Source organism: Neomonachus schauinslandi, chromosome 15, assembly GCF_002201575.2.
Source record: "Neomonachus schauinslandi chromosome 15, ASM220157v2, whole genome shotgun sequence".
Lineage (NCBI taxonomy): Eukaryota > Metazoa > Chordata > Mammalia > Carnivora > Phocidae > Neomonachus > Neomonachus schauinslandi.
In genome coordinates, this window is record NC_058417.1 from 9757764 (window position 1) to 9772466 (window position 14703).

General features: G+C 45.0%; 1 protein-coding gene across 1 annotated transcript in view; it reads left to right on the forward strand.

The window, feature by feature from the left end:
- Nucleotides 1–14282, forward strand: part of NCOR1 (nuclear receptor corepressor 1) — a 156162-nt gene extending 141880 nt beyond the window's left edge. Inside the window, exons 38-46 of the mRNA XM_044921534.1 lie at nucleotides 327–455; nucleotides 908–1065; nucleotides 1218–1441; nucleotides 2427–2573; nucleotides 4499–4641; nucleotides 8553–8606; nucleotides 9073–9294; nucleotides 11534–11713; nucleotides 13133–14282. Of these exons, the coding sequence (XP_044777469.1) occupies nucleotides 327–455; nucleotides 908–1065; nucleotides 1218–1441; nucleotides 2427–2573; nucleotides 4499–4641; nucleotides 8553–8606; nucleotides 9073–9294; nucleotides 11534–11713; nucleotides 13133–13320 (1445 nt within the window). The 3' untranslated portion in view covers nucleotides 13321–14282. The remainder of the gene's footprint in view (nucleotides 1–326; nucleotides 456–907; nucleotides 1066–1217; nucleotides 1442–2426; nucleotides 2574–4498; nucleotides 4642–8552; nucleotides 8607–9072; nucleotides 9295–11533; nucleotides 11714–13132) is intronic.
- The last annotated feature ends 421 nt before the right edge of the window (nucleotides 14283–14703 follow it).

The following is a 14703-nucleotide window of genomic DNA, read 5'->3' on the forward strand; positions in this document are numbered from 1 at the left end:
TGGAGATCTACTGTCTGATTTGTTCAGCCTCCTCTGAGAAGTGTCCTTCCTGGTGGTGATGTTCGCCGCAGATCTGTTCCCTAGCCTGCCTCACCTCAAGGTCCTAGAAGCCACACAATTTCATAAAACCCTGTTCCCTACAGAGACTAGGAGCCTGAGGAAGCCTTTGCGGACCATTGATACCAGTGCATTGAGCTGGTTGGTTTTTATCATCGAACGTTTCTGAGAATAAAAAACAAAAATATGTGAATAGGTTTGAAGAATTTGGACTTTTGAAACTTCTCACAGGATTAGTTTTAAAATCAGATTCTTTACTTTTCTTAAAGTATCTTCTCATCGGTATGAAGCACCCGGCGATGCTATTGAGGTGATCAGCCCTGCTAGTTCACCTGCGCCGCCCCAGGAGAAACTGCAGGCCTATCAGCCAGAGGTGGTGAAGGCAAATCAAGCAGAAAGTATGTATTTTTTAGCCACCAGGTTGACCTGTTTTCATATCTGCACCTGGCATTTGCTTCTGATCATCTATCTGTCTGGACCGTGTTAAGAAAGAACTGGTTTGGTTTTGTTTTAGAGTAATCTCTATAGGAGTCTGCTTTAGAGACATTTAAAGCTGTACTGATGGAAAGTTGGTTTTAAGCTTTTATTGATCACTCCTTTGTTTACATTTAATGATACAGGAAATCATTGATATTTTGTTTGCCCGCTTACGCTTTCACAGTTCATTCTATACTAGTCCTGATTTCTGTCAGCCAGCCAGTGTTTTTCCTTTCAAAATTAAGATAATGAATTCTGCTTAGAGAAAGGTATCACATCCCTCGCATGTGCCCCTCTGAGTCGTGTTCAGTCTTTGATGATGAGTGAAAGGCCGGGGCATCCCTGAGTAAGACATCCGTCTGTCCTCCGTTAGGTGAAGCCACCAGACAGTACGAAGGACCATTACATCACTACCGACCCCAGCAGGAACCACTGTCTCCACAACAGCAACTGCCCGCCTCCTCACAGGCCGATGGCGTGGGGCAGGTGCCCAGGACCCACCGCCTGATCACACTTGCTGATCACATCTGTGTAAGTTATTCGTTAATTTTTCTTCTTTTGATCAACGCAGAAGGCACATTTCACAGAGAGAGAATCACAAAAAAGATGTCCAGGTTTTTTATGCTACAGTTTTTGGCAAGTACTCAACGAGTTTAACCAACTCCTTCTTTTTTCATTCACAGCAAATTATCACACAAGATTTTGCTAGAAATCAAGTTTCCTCACAGCCTCCCCAGCAGCCTCCCACTTCTACATTCCAAAATTCACCATCTGCTTTGGTGTCCACACCTGTGAGGACTAAAACATCAAATCGTTATAGCCCAGAATCCCAGTCTCAGTCTGTCCACCATCAAAGACCAGGGTCAAGGGTCTCTCCAGAAAATCTTGTGGACAAATCCAGGGGAAGGTATGGTTTTTATTTCAAACTCTATGTACATTTCCCAACAGTAAAACAATGTTGTTTTACTGTTATTCTCCACAGATGCCCCCACAGATAGGGGATTCATTACTTAACACCTAAAATTTATTTACCTTCATTCCTTGGGAAATACAAATGAGGGTTTTCCTTCTATATTCTTGAAATGTTCACTGTCTGGGCAATTGGTACGATCTCTTTTTAATGTCTATTCAAAAGTCAAGTCTTTCCATTGAAAGGAGGTGATAGATACTGTTTCAAGTTTGATAAATCAAGAAAAGTGTAAGAGTTTTAGAGGTAACCACCAAAGAACTCAAAGGAAAATGGTCAAAAATGGCCACCTGTAAAAATTGGATGGGGCTGATTGGGAAAAAGGTGACAGGGCATATACCCATATATAATTATACTCACAGGTCACAGGTGGCTCTTAAATGTGTAATCACTAAGCCAAAAACTTGTTTTGGTCTAAACACTGTGTGTCTCTCACATTGTACTACCAACATGGTAGCCAGAGGAAGACCATTAAATTGCAGAGAACCGCTCAGCCCTACAAGGGCGTAACTTGAGCCTGTCTGGACTCCCTTGACAAGCGCTCAGGGTTCAGTTTGGTACTCCAGTCCTTTCTCTCTTAACTTAATGGGGAAAGACCTGGTAAGCAGTGAAAGGCTGGAGGGCTCGCTGGAGTAGCCGGCCAAGGGCAGGATGGCGGGGTGTGGTGCCGAAACACACGGTGGCCTTGACCTCCTGGCGGAGCACTGCCTGTCCTGGGTGCTTGGCGTGTGTGCACAGATAAAGCAGAGGCAACAGACTTTTTGGTAACTGGGTATATAGTGAAAACCTGAGGCAATCTTTTTCTGATACAAATTAGCAACTTTTATTCCTTCTCTTGAATGTAAGTAATGAGTGAACCAGTTTCTGTTTCAGATAATTCGTAGGTGGGCCCTAGGAGCACACTCTAATGCTTTCTGTGTTACAGTATTAGGCCTGGAAAATCCCCGGAGAGGAGTCACGTCCCTTCCGAGTCCTACGAGCCCATCTCCCCGCCCCAGGTCCCAGTTGTGCATGAGAAACAGGACAGCATGCTGCTACTGTCTCAGAGAGGAGCGGAGCCTGCGGAGCAGAGGTGAGCGGCCAGCTGTGTGTCCTGGCCGGCAGCTCCCGAGAGAGAGAGAATGTGAGAGTGTGAGCAAGTGTATGTGTGTGAGTGTAAGTGTGTATGTATGAGGGAGTGTGTGAGCGTTGAGTGTGTGATGTGCTTCCGGTTTTCCCTAAGTCAGTGCCTCTTCTTCCTCTGCTTGTATGTTACCATAGGAGACTGGAAGGATCCTGTAGTCTCTGTTTTCCCAGTGATCTAATGCTAGTGGATTTTACTTTATTTTTTTAAAGATCTTATTTATTTGACAGAGAGAGACACAGCCAGAGAGGGAACATAAGCAGGGGGAGTGGGAGAGGGAGAAGCAGGCTTCCCGCTGAGCAGGGAGCCCAACGCGGGGCTCGATCCCAGGACCTTGGGATCATGACCTGAGCTGAAGGCAGATGCTTAACAACCGAGCCACCCAGGTGCCCCTAATGCTAGTGGATTTTAATGAAACAGTGATACTTTAATGATTTCTTCTTGAAATTAAGCCTTTCTATATCTGTTTTTTAAAAAAACCTTTTTTTTTTTCTTGTGGTCACCCATTGATCCAGCCACTCTGTGGACTGTACATGGAAGTAACTGCCTCACATATGTTTTCTTACCTGTTTCTTACCCGACGCCTGTGAATTCTTAGATTTTTATTCCTCTCTGCATTAGCTGCCTTTGATTTGGCCCCAACCCAGTCCACTTCCCCTAGAGTGCTTTGTCCAAAACTCAGACTCAAGCTCCAAGTCATTAGGTTGGCATTTGAGTTCCTCTATGAGCAGGTTCTTGCCACGTCTCATTTCTGCCACACCACCCTTCCTCTCTTCTCTTTGTCCACTACCAGCTGCTTCCTGTCCCCAGAACGCCTTTCAGTCCCCGTGCGTGTGGTTTTCTTAGTGTACGGCACCCGCGATGTTCTGCACGGTGAATCCAGGATTTGCCCGTGGTCAGATAGAGAGGGTCCAGCTGTAAAGCAAGGCCTCACTGCACAGCTAGTGCATTTCTTACAATGTGTTCTGGGTTATTTACGTATTGTACATATTCACGGCCGGGCAAATAGATGTTGGTACCTTTCAGTGAAATGAAGAAAAATCCATTTTTGGAAAGGAGATGATGTTAAATTTAATTACGTGTTTACATATTTTCCCTTAAGTTTGTGAGGTTTTTGAGGACAGGGCCACATCTTATTTTTCTTTCGCATATTTGTCTCTCTTGACGTATAGTAGGGATTCTTAAGTTTGAATGAATCCACATGACCAGATTAGGTTATCAACAGCCTTCCACACGTTCTTGGCTATCATCTCTGGCTCTAGCTAGACCACTGGTGGTCTTGAGCTGTTAAAGGAAACTTGGCTTGTTTAAAATGTGTTAGTACAGGAAGCTGTGAATGGACTGTGCAATCTTTTACATGAAGCTCAGCTCATCTGGTGGGAGGCTTGAAATGATTCTGATGGAGGCAGTTTTATTTCTACATTGTAGCTCTTCTGTTGAAGTCCACAAGGTTTGATTGCTTAGGTATGAGCTCTTGCTATTTTATAGGCAAGTAGTGCTATTAGTTTGAATTTATTGTAATTCAGAGTAGGTCTGCTAATAGAACAGTTCTCGGCCTATGTGGTAGCTGTAAATATACCGGTGTCTGTGGTTAGGCAGATGGCAGCGGGGGGGGGCTGTTACTGAGTTTTCCTGTTAACCTCATTTGCTGCTTACTCGGTCTTTGTTAACAATCTCTGTCCTGGATTATCTCCATTGCTGTCCTGATTTTTTGCAAGTGCTAACGTATTTGTGTCCTGAAATACGATGTAGGGTTGTCACCACAAACACGAGATGGGGAAGTGGTAGTTTTCCCAAATACTCTATGGAAGTCCCCAGGGTTAGGGGCCCATGATGAAACAGAACTAATAATAGACATGACTGTGTCCCCACAGGAATGATTCCCGCTCACCAGGGAGTATAAGCTACTTGCCTTCGTTCTTCACCAAGCTTGAAAACACGTCACCCATGGTTAAATCAAAGAAGCAGGAGATTTTTCGTAAGTTGAACTCCTCTGGTGGAGGTGACTCTGATATGGGTAAGTGGGATTTCTTTCATGAATCCCAAAATAAAACCTGCATTAATAATGATCTCTCCGGTGTTGCCTCTCATGCAGTCCTTGAGTTTGCAGGCTCTTATAGGCGTCTGTCCAACCACATTTGAGCTTAAAGTTTCTTCTCAGATGTCTGCCCGTGCATGAAGATTGCCTGCTAGAGAGCAAGAACTTGCTGCTTTCTGAAGCTGCCCACTTTCTCTCTGAACAAGTGTGGGTCCTGGGAAACTTTTCTTCTGTGGGGCTGGATCAGCTCTTCGCAGTTTTTTTACCCACTGGTCTTAGTTTTATCCATTTGGGCCTTCTCTACATGACCTGTCCTCCACCATTTGAAGACAAGTCATGTCCTTCAAGTCTTATCTCTGGAAACATCCTGTTTCATCCGCTGTTCATCCCATGCTGGTTCCCATCTCAAATGCTCTCCACAAAAAGCCACTTTATTTAGCTCTTTCAGTAGGTTGTGAGTAGTGTGGTATGATCTCCGCACAATGCATCACTTAATATTAAGGGTGTCTAAGACTGTATTAGGGTTTTTGGCAACCAGTACATAGTGAGGTTATTGTGCACTTAATACCAGCGTAAATACAAGGTGTCTTTCAGTGTGTTGCTCTTGACCCAGACCTTTCCCTTGCTGTACCTTTGTGGTTACTAGCTCCAAGTACAGGCCAAGGCAGTCTGTGCTCATGCTGTTTGGTTACTTTTTCTACCCTAGCACGGTCTTTCTGGATCTCAGTTCAGTCATTCAGCATTCATCTGCAAATGTGATCAATCCGCCATGAATCATAATGGTAGCAAACAGCTGTAGATTCAGAGAGAGAGAGAGAGACAACCCTCGGCACTTGTAAGCACGTATAAACTCATTCCATCCTCACAACAGCCCTGCGTGCTACCGTGCGTGCCGGCTCCACGCTTCCAGTGTGCTTCGCTGGCTCCTAGCGGTTCTGTACCCACAGCCTCGCCACCCGCATCGCTGGTAGAGCCTCGGTAGGATCGAGCTCTGTGCCATGCAGACCTTCCCTCTGGGGCGATACGCACGCATTCACTGGAAGCTTCCTCGTGCTCTCTTCCTCGGCACGCACTCGCTCGGTCCCACTTCTCCATTTTTTCGTCAAGTATATCCCGTGATGCAGCGAGAGCTGGTGGATCCGGGTAGTCCACAGTCTGCTTTGTTTCTGTCATCTGCGACTGCTCATCTCCTGACCCTGTCACAAGCAGCTGCGGGCTGTGAACCCCAAACGGCCAGGTGGATGTGCGTCTGGATCTGACCCTTTGTGATCAATAAAGGTTGAACATCAGAGAGAAAAAGGGATGAGCCCAGTGTCAGTTATTGTTTGTAAACTTTCTCTTTCGAAGGGGCAACAAATCATGTAAAAGAGAAACATTTTCGAATACTGGCCGGCATTGCTCTTACAGATGATCCTTTTTAAAAAAATTATGACATTTTCCCGTCTCATCTCACTGGTTTCATCTGTTATTTACAGCGCCTCAAATGTCACCAACAAAAATCTGGCACGCTCACCCTTAGGTTCTCTCCGAACCCGGAGAGGAGTCTGCCTGAGCACGGAGGCGTACAGAGTTTAGAATTGTGCCACCTTCATGTCGTTTGCCCTCATCCTCTCTAGCCTTGGTCTTGCCATTTTAGTGGGGAAAAAAATTCTTGACAGGAAAATGCCCCGTGACTTGAAGCAGCCTACTTTCTAGTTTTGTCTTCTGTTTTCCATTGTCCTCAGGCAGTAGCGCTCTCGTTCATTCATTCATTCATTCATTCAGCGGTTATTTATTGAGCCGGGTCCTGTGCCGGGTGCTTGTAGAATGACATATGGTCTCTACTCTGAAAATGTGTAATGAAACAAGTACCTCACTTTAACACAAGATAAAATTGATGAACGTCTTAAGGCAAGTACTAACAAAACTGCTGGAGGATTGTTTGGATTGCCAGGACTGTTTTCCATTGTGGAAAGGGACAGTTAAGGCCCCAGGGCACACTCAGTCGTCCTTGGGAAATAGGACTGAGAAATCCAAGCCATTAGCAACCAAGACCACTTTGTTTCAAGTCTGTCTCTCAATTCAGCGTGCCTGCTGAGGACATCAGTGACTTTATTCTTCAAAAACCATTAATGGTTTAAAACTTACTTTAGTTGACCTCCCATGAGCCATTTTCCTCTTTCAGAAATACTCTCTTCTCTTGCTCTTCTCCCGTGTTTTTCCTCTACTTCTCTGGCCATGTGTTATGTTTCTTCAGCAGCTCAGTCTTGCTTTGCCTGGCCCTTGGGTGCTGCTTTGCCCAGGGTTGTGCTCATGCGATAAAATCCCTGAATCATGTCATCCACTCTGGGAGTTTAAACTGTGTGCTGAGAGCTCCCAAACTCCTAGCTGGACTTCAACTTTTTCTACTAAGTTTTACTTATGTACCTTTACAGACTTCATGTCTTCTCGAATATCTGGCTTCTGAAATGTGTAACACTGAGTTAACATTCTTCCTCTCCACACAGAGAAGCCTGCTGCCCCTCCTCCCCTGCCACGCTCACCTCCACCGTGGCTCAGCTGTCACTCTCTGGGCCTCGTCCCCCTGTACCTCTTCCTGTCGAGTCTGCCCCCCAAATAGCTCGCACATGCTTCCTTGCTCATTTCTTAGCAGTTACCATGTTCTCTCACAAGTTTGCCCATCTCTTTAAACCAGGGGTCCTCACACTTTGGTATCTATCACAGTCCCTAGAATGCAGGCCCCAGGACTCTAGCACTGTTACTGAGGCTCCCCAGGGGATTCTCTTCTGATGGCATCAGGAAGAACCACACTGAACTGTGAGCTCCAGAGGTCAAGGAAGGAGTGCATTTTAAGCGCAGGATCTTTGTATTCTCGTTGGCTGAAAAAAGTGAAATTGTCTTTATCTGACCATTCTGATCAGTAAGAAGGTGATTTTTATTATGATTCAACTACATAACTGTTCAATAAATATTTGTCGAATGAATGAATGAGCCCTATTCCACACTCTAAGAGGACAACGAGACTGTATCTGTCACTTTGTATTTTTTCAGGTTCGGTTTCTTTAAGTGTCAGCTGACCCATGAGTAGGGAGACGGTCCTTATTTTGTAAGTTCTTCCTGGAGATGTCTCTCCTCCTCCCGTTGCCAGTGTAAAGCTTCCCTGATCAAGAAGATTAGTTACGAGGCGCATGTACCAAGCCCTTCTCCAGAGCCCGGCCTCCTCTCCAGGGAAGGGTCCTTCCTGCTGCAGATGCGTCCCCAGTGCCACATCCTTCCCTGGGACCTCTTGTTTAGCTGCCCACCTGCTCCCCACACTCTTCTCTCTTTCGGCTTCTCAGCATCAAGTCGGAGGTTGGGATGAAAACACCGTTTGTGTTCCGAGATTCCTCCCAGTTCTGTGCTTTATACGTAGTTCCCAGGCTGTCCGCCTGGCGTCAGAATGTGCCAATGACAGGCAGATGGCAGGCTTAGCGGGAGTCTCTGCATCATCCCGGGAGCGTGAGAGGAGTCCGCAGTAACCCATAGTTGGGAAACTCATGGTCATTGCCGTGCTCTTCCCTCCGGGGTCTGAGGCCGGCTGCCGTTGGCCGGGGTCAGCGTAGGCCCAGGTCTGTTCCCCAGCAAACTGGCCGCTGCCTCTTGTTTCTCCAGCAGCACAGGGTCTCTTTCCCGCCCCTGGGGAGATCACTCCTGTTCTCATCTTCCTACTTCATCCAGATTTTTACTGCCAGAGTTTCTTTTTTTAAAAAATAATTATTTCTTTCACTTTATTTTCACTTAACTGGTGAAAAACCAGGTTGCGATAATGGAAAATAAAAAGCTGAATTTCATTGGAGGGTTTTGAGACTGTCTCTCTTTCAGCGTGCGTGGTTATCCTGCCTCCACTAACTTGAACGTTTGTTTAAATACAGCAGCCGCTCAGCCGGGAACGGAGATCTTTAATCTGCCAGCGGTGACTGCCTCAGGTGAGCGTCCCAGCACAGTGTGTGTGCGCTGCTAGCAAATTCGGACTGGGTCCCGGCGGCACACCAGGCCGCTGCTCCCGGAAAAATCGTGTCAGTCAGGGAGGACATAGTCAGCAGCAATAAAAAGGGAGTTGAGATTCAATAAGTACTTGCTGGAAAGAGAAATGAACAGAGAGACTCAAAACCATTAAAGAACAGTGTAGAAACTAGGGAGCTGAAAAGAGAAGAAAACTGTTGAATAGTAACTTTAATAAAAGTGAGTGACTGATTCCTTCAGGACAGAGAAAAAAAATACCCTCGAGTCCTTATCGGTGGACGCAGGTGGCCTGTGTGTGGGACCTCAGTGGTGCTTTAGGCCACGTGCTGTGTGTTCCGTGGGCCGACAGCCTCTGCGGGGGCTGTTCCTTTCTGTTTCTTGGTCTGCCTTTCAGAAATAAGCAGAAAATGTGGTGCTTGTCTCTTTCAGGCTCAGTTAGCTCTAGAGGTCATTCTTTCGCTGATCCTGCCAGTAATCTTGGTCTGGAAGACATTATCAGGAAGGCTCTCATGGGAAGCTTTGATGACAAAGTGGAGGAGCACGGAGTTGTCATGTCCCAGCCTGTGGGTGTGGTGCCTGGCGGCGCCAACACCTCCGTTGTGACCGGTGGTGAGACACGGAGAGAGGAAGGGGACCCGTCACCTCATTCAGGTAAAGTTTTCACTTTTGTGCTCTTCTGCTGCCTTTCCCAAGAAAAAGCCAAGTTGTAATGCTTCACCAAAAGATGTCACCTCTCAGGGTCTTAGTTACTTACAGAAAGGTTTTTTTCTCTTTTTAATCCTGCTCAGACCTTTTAGTAACATGAACAGAAACTTTCAAAGGATGGAAGTTTTTACACAGAACATGTTCACTATTCAGTGTTGGGTATTATTTTTGTTTGTATCTAATCCTTATCTGGATCGGACACATTTTAATTGTTAATACAAATGCAGTTTCATATTCTGCTTTTGAATTTAAAAAAAAATAGTGATAGGCTCAGCATAAAAGAATTTTAAGCCATAGAATAAAGAGTAAGGAAAAAGAAAAAAAACCTTCAGATCACATCATTCAGAAAAAGCTAGTGTTCTTTTCTGAGAAGAATCACTCTAGAAGTGTCTCTGTACAGACACATAAAAGGACAGGTAGACATTAGAATGAGATCATTCACACATCCTGGTAGAAGCAAGCACACAGAAAACCGTGACTGTAAGCTTCCTTTAAACACTTTTTTCTTAATCTTCTAAGAACTAATATCTCTTGTGCTTAAAAATTTCCCTGCAGGTCCGAAGTATTTCCAGTTTAGGGTTTTTTTCCCCTGTTATCATTAAGCAAAATATCTCACTAAGGTTAAGATCAAAGAGATCAGAGGTGTTGGTTTTTTGTTTTTTTTAACCTACATATATTAATTCTAGGACAGTATGGATTCACGTCCTGCTCTGAAAGAGGAGCGTGGTCTTCCCCTTCCTGCTCTTAGCTCCTGATTTGTACTGATTCAAGTGTGCGTGTACTTGAAGGTTGTAACATTGTGATTGTGGTTGTATAATCCTCCCGTTGTGGCATTTGGTCTGGTTCTCACACCCCTTTTCCTCGCAGAGGGTGCTGTACTCGCAGGCTGTTCACACTCAAAAATGTCTTCTTGCTGCCTTTATATTTGAAATGACAGCATGGCACTTTTCTCAGCACATCCCATAGGCACGATTGCATTTCTTTCTGGGCATCAGTTGTGTAGAAATCAGGTCAGATGCCCTCCTGTTTCGCAGGTGACAATTTATCTGCCTGAAGAATCCTCTTTTCCTCAATTTCGATGTTAACTAATATGTTAGTGTTCATTCTGTGTCAGATTTTCCTGATCATAGCGAGGCTCTTTGCATCTGCGGGTTGATTTCTGCGCTCATGGATATGTTCTATTTTCTTTCGTTGGGCTTTCCATTTCAAAGACACAATTACATTTTTGCTGGCTAGTCTTCGTCCTCTATAGCCGGTACTGTCTAAGGATTTTTAGTCATCTTGATCTCTTCCTATTACTTTTACTGTATCTCATTTTCCCTTTGTACTATGACCCTTTTCATTGTGTGTGTTCTGATCCTTGCTGTATTTTGTTTCCTAAGCTTTCCACCTCATCCTTTTTGGTTACTATCTGTACTTTGAGCTCCTTTTCCCTTCATCCTAGGATATTCTCTTCCTTACCATCAAGGACTTGCACTTCTTCTCTTTGCAGATAGTTCAAGGGTTCTGTAGAAGGCTTTCTACCTACCTTTTTCTGTCCGCTGCAGGACTTGGGGTGAAGCTGTTCTGCTGGGGCTGAGGAAACTGCTTCTCACCTAGGCTCTGATCTCTTCGGAGATCTTTTTAATGTTTTGTTCTAGAGGGGGGCATCCCACTCCTGTGAACTTCTAGAAACAGAGCCTGAAAACAAAAAGGGCCACCAACGCTTGCCAAGCTTCTGTTGGGGCACAGCAGTGCCATGAAGGAGCTTCTGTTCTGCATTTTTTTTTTTTTCTTTTGACAAAAGATTTTCTTGGGGTTGTATGAACTCCTGGCTTCTCTCTAAATTGGTGGGCGAGGAGGTAGTGAGGATTTAAGATTTTTGTCAACTTGCCTTAATTTCCTTAGCCGTTTCTGTGCTCTAAGGCCAGGAAAGAAATGACGTTCCAGAAATTTTGTTTCCTTGGTTACATGTTTTTAAGTTTATGGCACGAGGACATACCCTTTTTGCTTTAGTTGCTACAAGAAAATTCTGGCTTTTAAATATTAATTTTTTAACTTCATAGGGTACTAGGATCTGGATTCTTCATGCTACCTACCATTCTGCTTCTTTCTCTTAGCATTATATAATCATCAGCATTTTGGTAGGTTTTTAAGTTGAGAACATAATTACTCTGTGTCAATAGTTAATTTATTTCACTTTTAGGAGGAGTTTGCAAACCAAAGCTGATCAGCAAGTCAAACAGCAGGAAATCTAAATCTCCTATCCCTGGGCAAGGCTACTTAGGAACTGAGAGGCCCTCTTCCGTCTCCTCTGTACATTCAGAAGGGGATTACCACAGGCAGACGCCAGGGTGGGCCTGGGAAGACAGGCCCTCTTCAACAGGTGAGGAACTTACTGCTAGAAAAGGAGTCTTCAGGTGATTCTTATCCGAGCCTTGGTCGGTACTTCTTGTAAAATCGGAAACCTTGGTAACCTCACCACTCTGTCAGTAGGCTCCACTTTCCAGAACAGAAACTGAATGCATAGAATCTTAAAAATTTAAAGAATGCAATGTGTGATTACCAGGAACAGAGGAAGAGCGCAGGGCGAGGGAGCCCAGCCTTTCACTTCCTCCCTGAACCGCACCTGGGTGCAGGGGGCCACCGCCACGCGCCGCCTGGAGCCTCTCATATAGACATTCTTAGAGAAGGTTCTTAGGGAAATACTGAGAAATCAAAGTAAGAAAGGGGAATAGTGTAAAAAGCCATCCTCTCTCTCTCATAGGCTAGGTTTATACAGACTGATGAAAAACAGTATTCTAGGATATTTATTAATGTTTCCCATTTTGTGCTTGCTTATAAGCTTTTTTTTTCCAACCTAATAACCACAATAATGATGGTCCTGAAAGGGAACAAACTTTACTTTTTTTTGTTGTTTAAAAAATAAAACTGGGGTATACGGTGTAGATTTAAGGGTTTCACAGAATTACAAGCCATCTTTTTTTAGAAGTTAAATACACGTCAGTGGAAAAAATCTGAAATGTGCTCTCCCCCTTAATTTAGGAGTATATAAATTTCATGTGGATATTATATCAGCATAACTGAAGGCCTTTGCTTGACAGAATTCTCACCTTAAATGGAAAGTGCGTACTAGTTTGAGAACTTCTCACCTACACCAATGATTGTTCTCCCATCACTCAGGGAAGCAGTTAATTCGTGAAACTAATGACTTGATAAAATGGTTCGTTTTCCATTTTTAGAGTTTCTTAAGCTGTAAAAGGCTTTCCGGGGACAATGGAACAGTCGAGGTAGTGGCCGAAGGTAGCAGTGCTCTTGTTAGGATCACATACCCCTCTTCCAGATCTTGTACCTGGTGAGCTCCAGCAGATGGCCCGCGTCCCGCCGCCCCCGGACCTTCGTCCTCGGAGCACTGTTCTCCTGCCTTTAGCTCTAAGAGTCCAGAAGTTCTCGGGGCAGACTCTTAGGGCTTAAGTGCAGTAGTTCTCCCGGGGATTCTCCACAGAAACACCCGTTCTAGACTTCACACAAAACTCAGCCCTGAGCTTTCTTTCATGTCTGGGCTCAGCAACACTAAGCCTGTGCTTGTACTCGGGTCACGCATCCTTTCTAGATTCTCACCGCTGGGGGCCTCGTCATAGGCTACACTCTAGGTCATGAAACCTCGGCCCTTGCACACGGTTTCATTCCACTCTTGGTGTCACAAGACCATGCCGGTAGAATAATCGCGTCTTCCTCCGTCCTGGGAAGTTGTGTGGGACCGTAGCTGTGCTCATGACAGTGAAAACACTTTCTCTTTCGTCAGGCTCAACTCAGTTTCCATATAACCCTCTGACCATGCGGATGCTCAGCAGTACGCCACCAACGCCGATCGCATGCGCCCCCTCTTCCGTGAACCAAGCGGCCCCGCACCAACAGAACAGGATCTGGGAGCGGGAGCCAGCGCCACTGCTCTCCGCACAGTACGAGACGCTGTCCGATAGTGACGACTGAACCGCCCAGAGAGGGGCGCTCGGTGGGCCTGGGGCGTGGGTGGGCAGCTCTCGTTGCGGGTGGTTTTCTTTTTAACGGCAGGTCAAAAACCTGTCCTCCTCTGACTTGTGCCCAGAGACTTTGAGAGCCTGGACCATGGGTGATGAAGAAATGATGGAAATTTATTTGGAGAGTCAAATGGGGGGAGGGGTGGGGGGCTGCGTTTGCTCCAGGCAGTTGGTACAGTCTAATAGTGGAGGGTTGAAATGTAGAGTTTTTAAAAAGTGGACAATTCCTGTTCTTACATCTGTTTGTAAAGAAAACCATAATGTCTTTAAATCACTCTTCTGTAAATAGATGACCTTTTTTGCAGTGTTTCCCCTTGCTGTAGTATCTGGTGTACTTATGTTCAAATCAGCGCATCAACTTTGGGGGTAATTTTAAGAAAACAAACTCCGCACCTATCTTTTTAACCCTTGCCTTCTAAACGACCTCATACAGCCCAGTTACATAATGTTGGCTGTCACGGGCATTGTACTTTTATCCAGTTTTGTTTCTTCTAAATTCAGATTTCCGGTGATGTTTCAAATCTTGTGGAAATGTTTAGATTTTTAACACAGACCCTAGCATAAAATCTGTACATTACGTTATTAGGGTCAAAGGTAAGAGAAACTAAATTCTGCCATACTGTAAATTTCCAGTGCAGGCTTTAATTTTTTTCGATTAGTAGCACTGAAAAAATATTACTGCATGGGTATGTTATAGTTCAGTTTTTAAAGTTGGAAAAAAAAAAAGGCTTATTTGAGGCATCCTTCACTGTTATGCACACTGGTGACTTAGCCACGCCCCTAAGTATTCTTTTCCTTCTGCATCTGATGCAGCCCAACAGAGCTTTTGTTTTGAAATAAATTTGACTACCCTGTCCATAGCCACATAGATCATGTGTGATTTAAGGCTCTTGATGTCTCAGGTTTCAAAGGAAAAACTAGTATCTTGTCTTTAGGTGGCTCGGTATTGGCTGAGTTAGAAGGTAACAATCTGTGTAGAATGTTCGTCTGCTCAGTTCGCTGTGTTCTGTATCCCGAGGCCTCACAGCCAACGTGCAGTTTGGTTCCTGCCCATCTGCCACGTGCCAGGGCTCCATTTGATTCCTTGTGGGCGAGAGTTTATTGCTGACTCTTTTCACTTCACTGAATCTCAAGGAGCAAATACTTTAAAAGAGTGAATTTTAAACTAATTATGGTACTGGAGGGTCCGTTTCATCCTTCATAACTGCTTGTTGAATTGTGAGATTTTCCTCCCATACAAATTAAGCATAGCATTGAAGCATCCTTCTGTAGCAGGAGGGCAGGGACCGTTTCGGAAAGATGCCACTGAAGATGAGAAAGGGGAGAGACGGAGGGC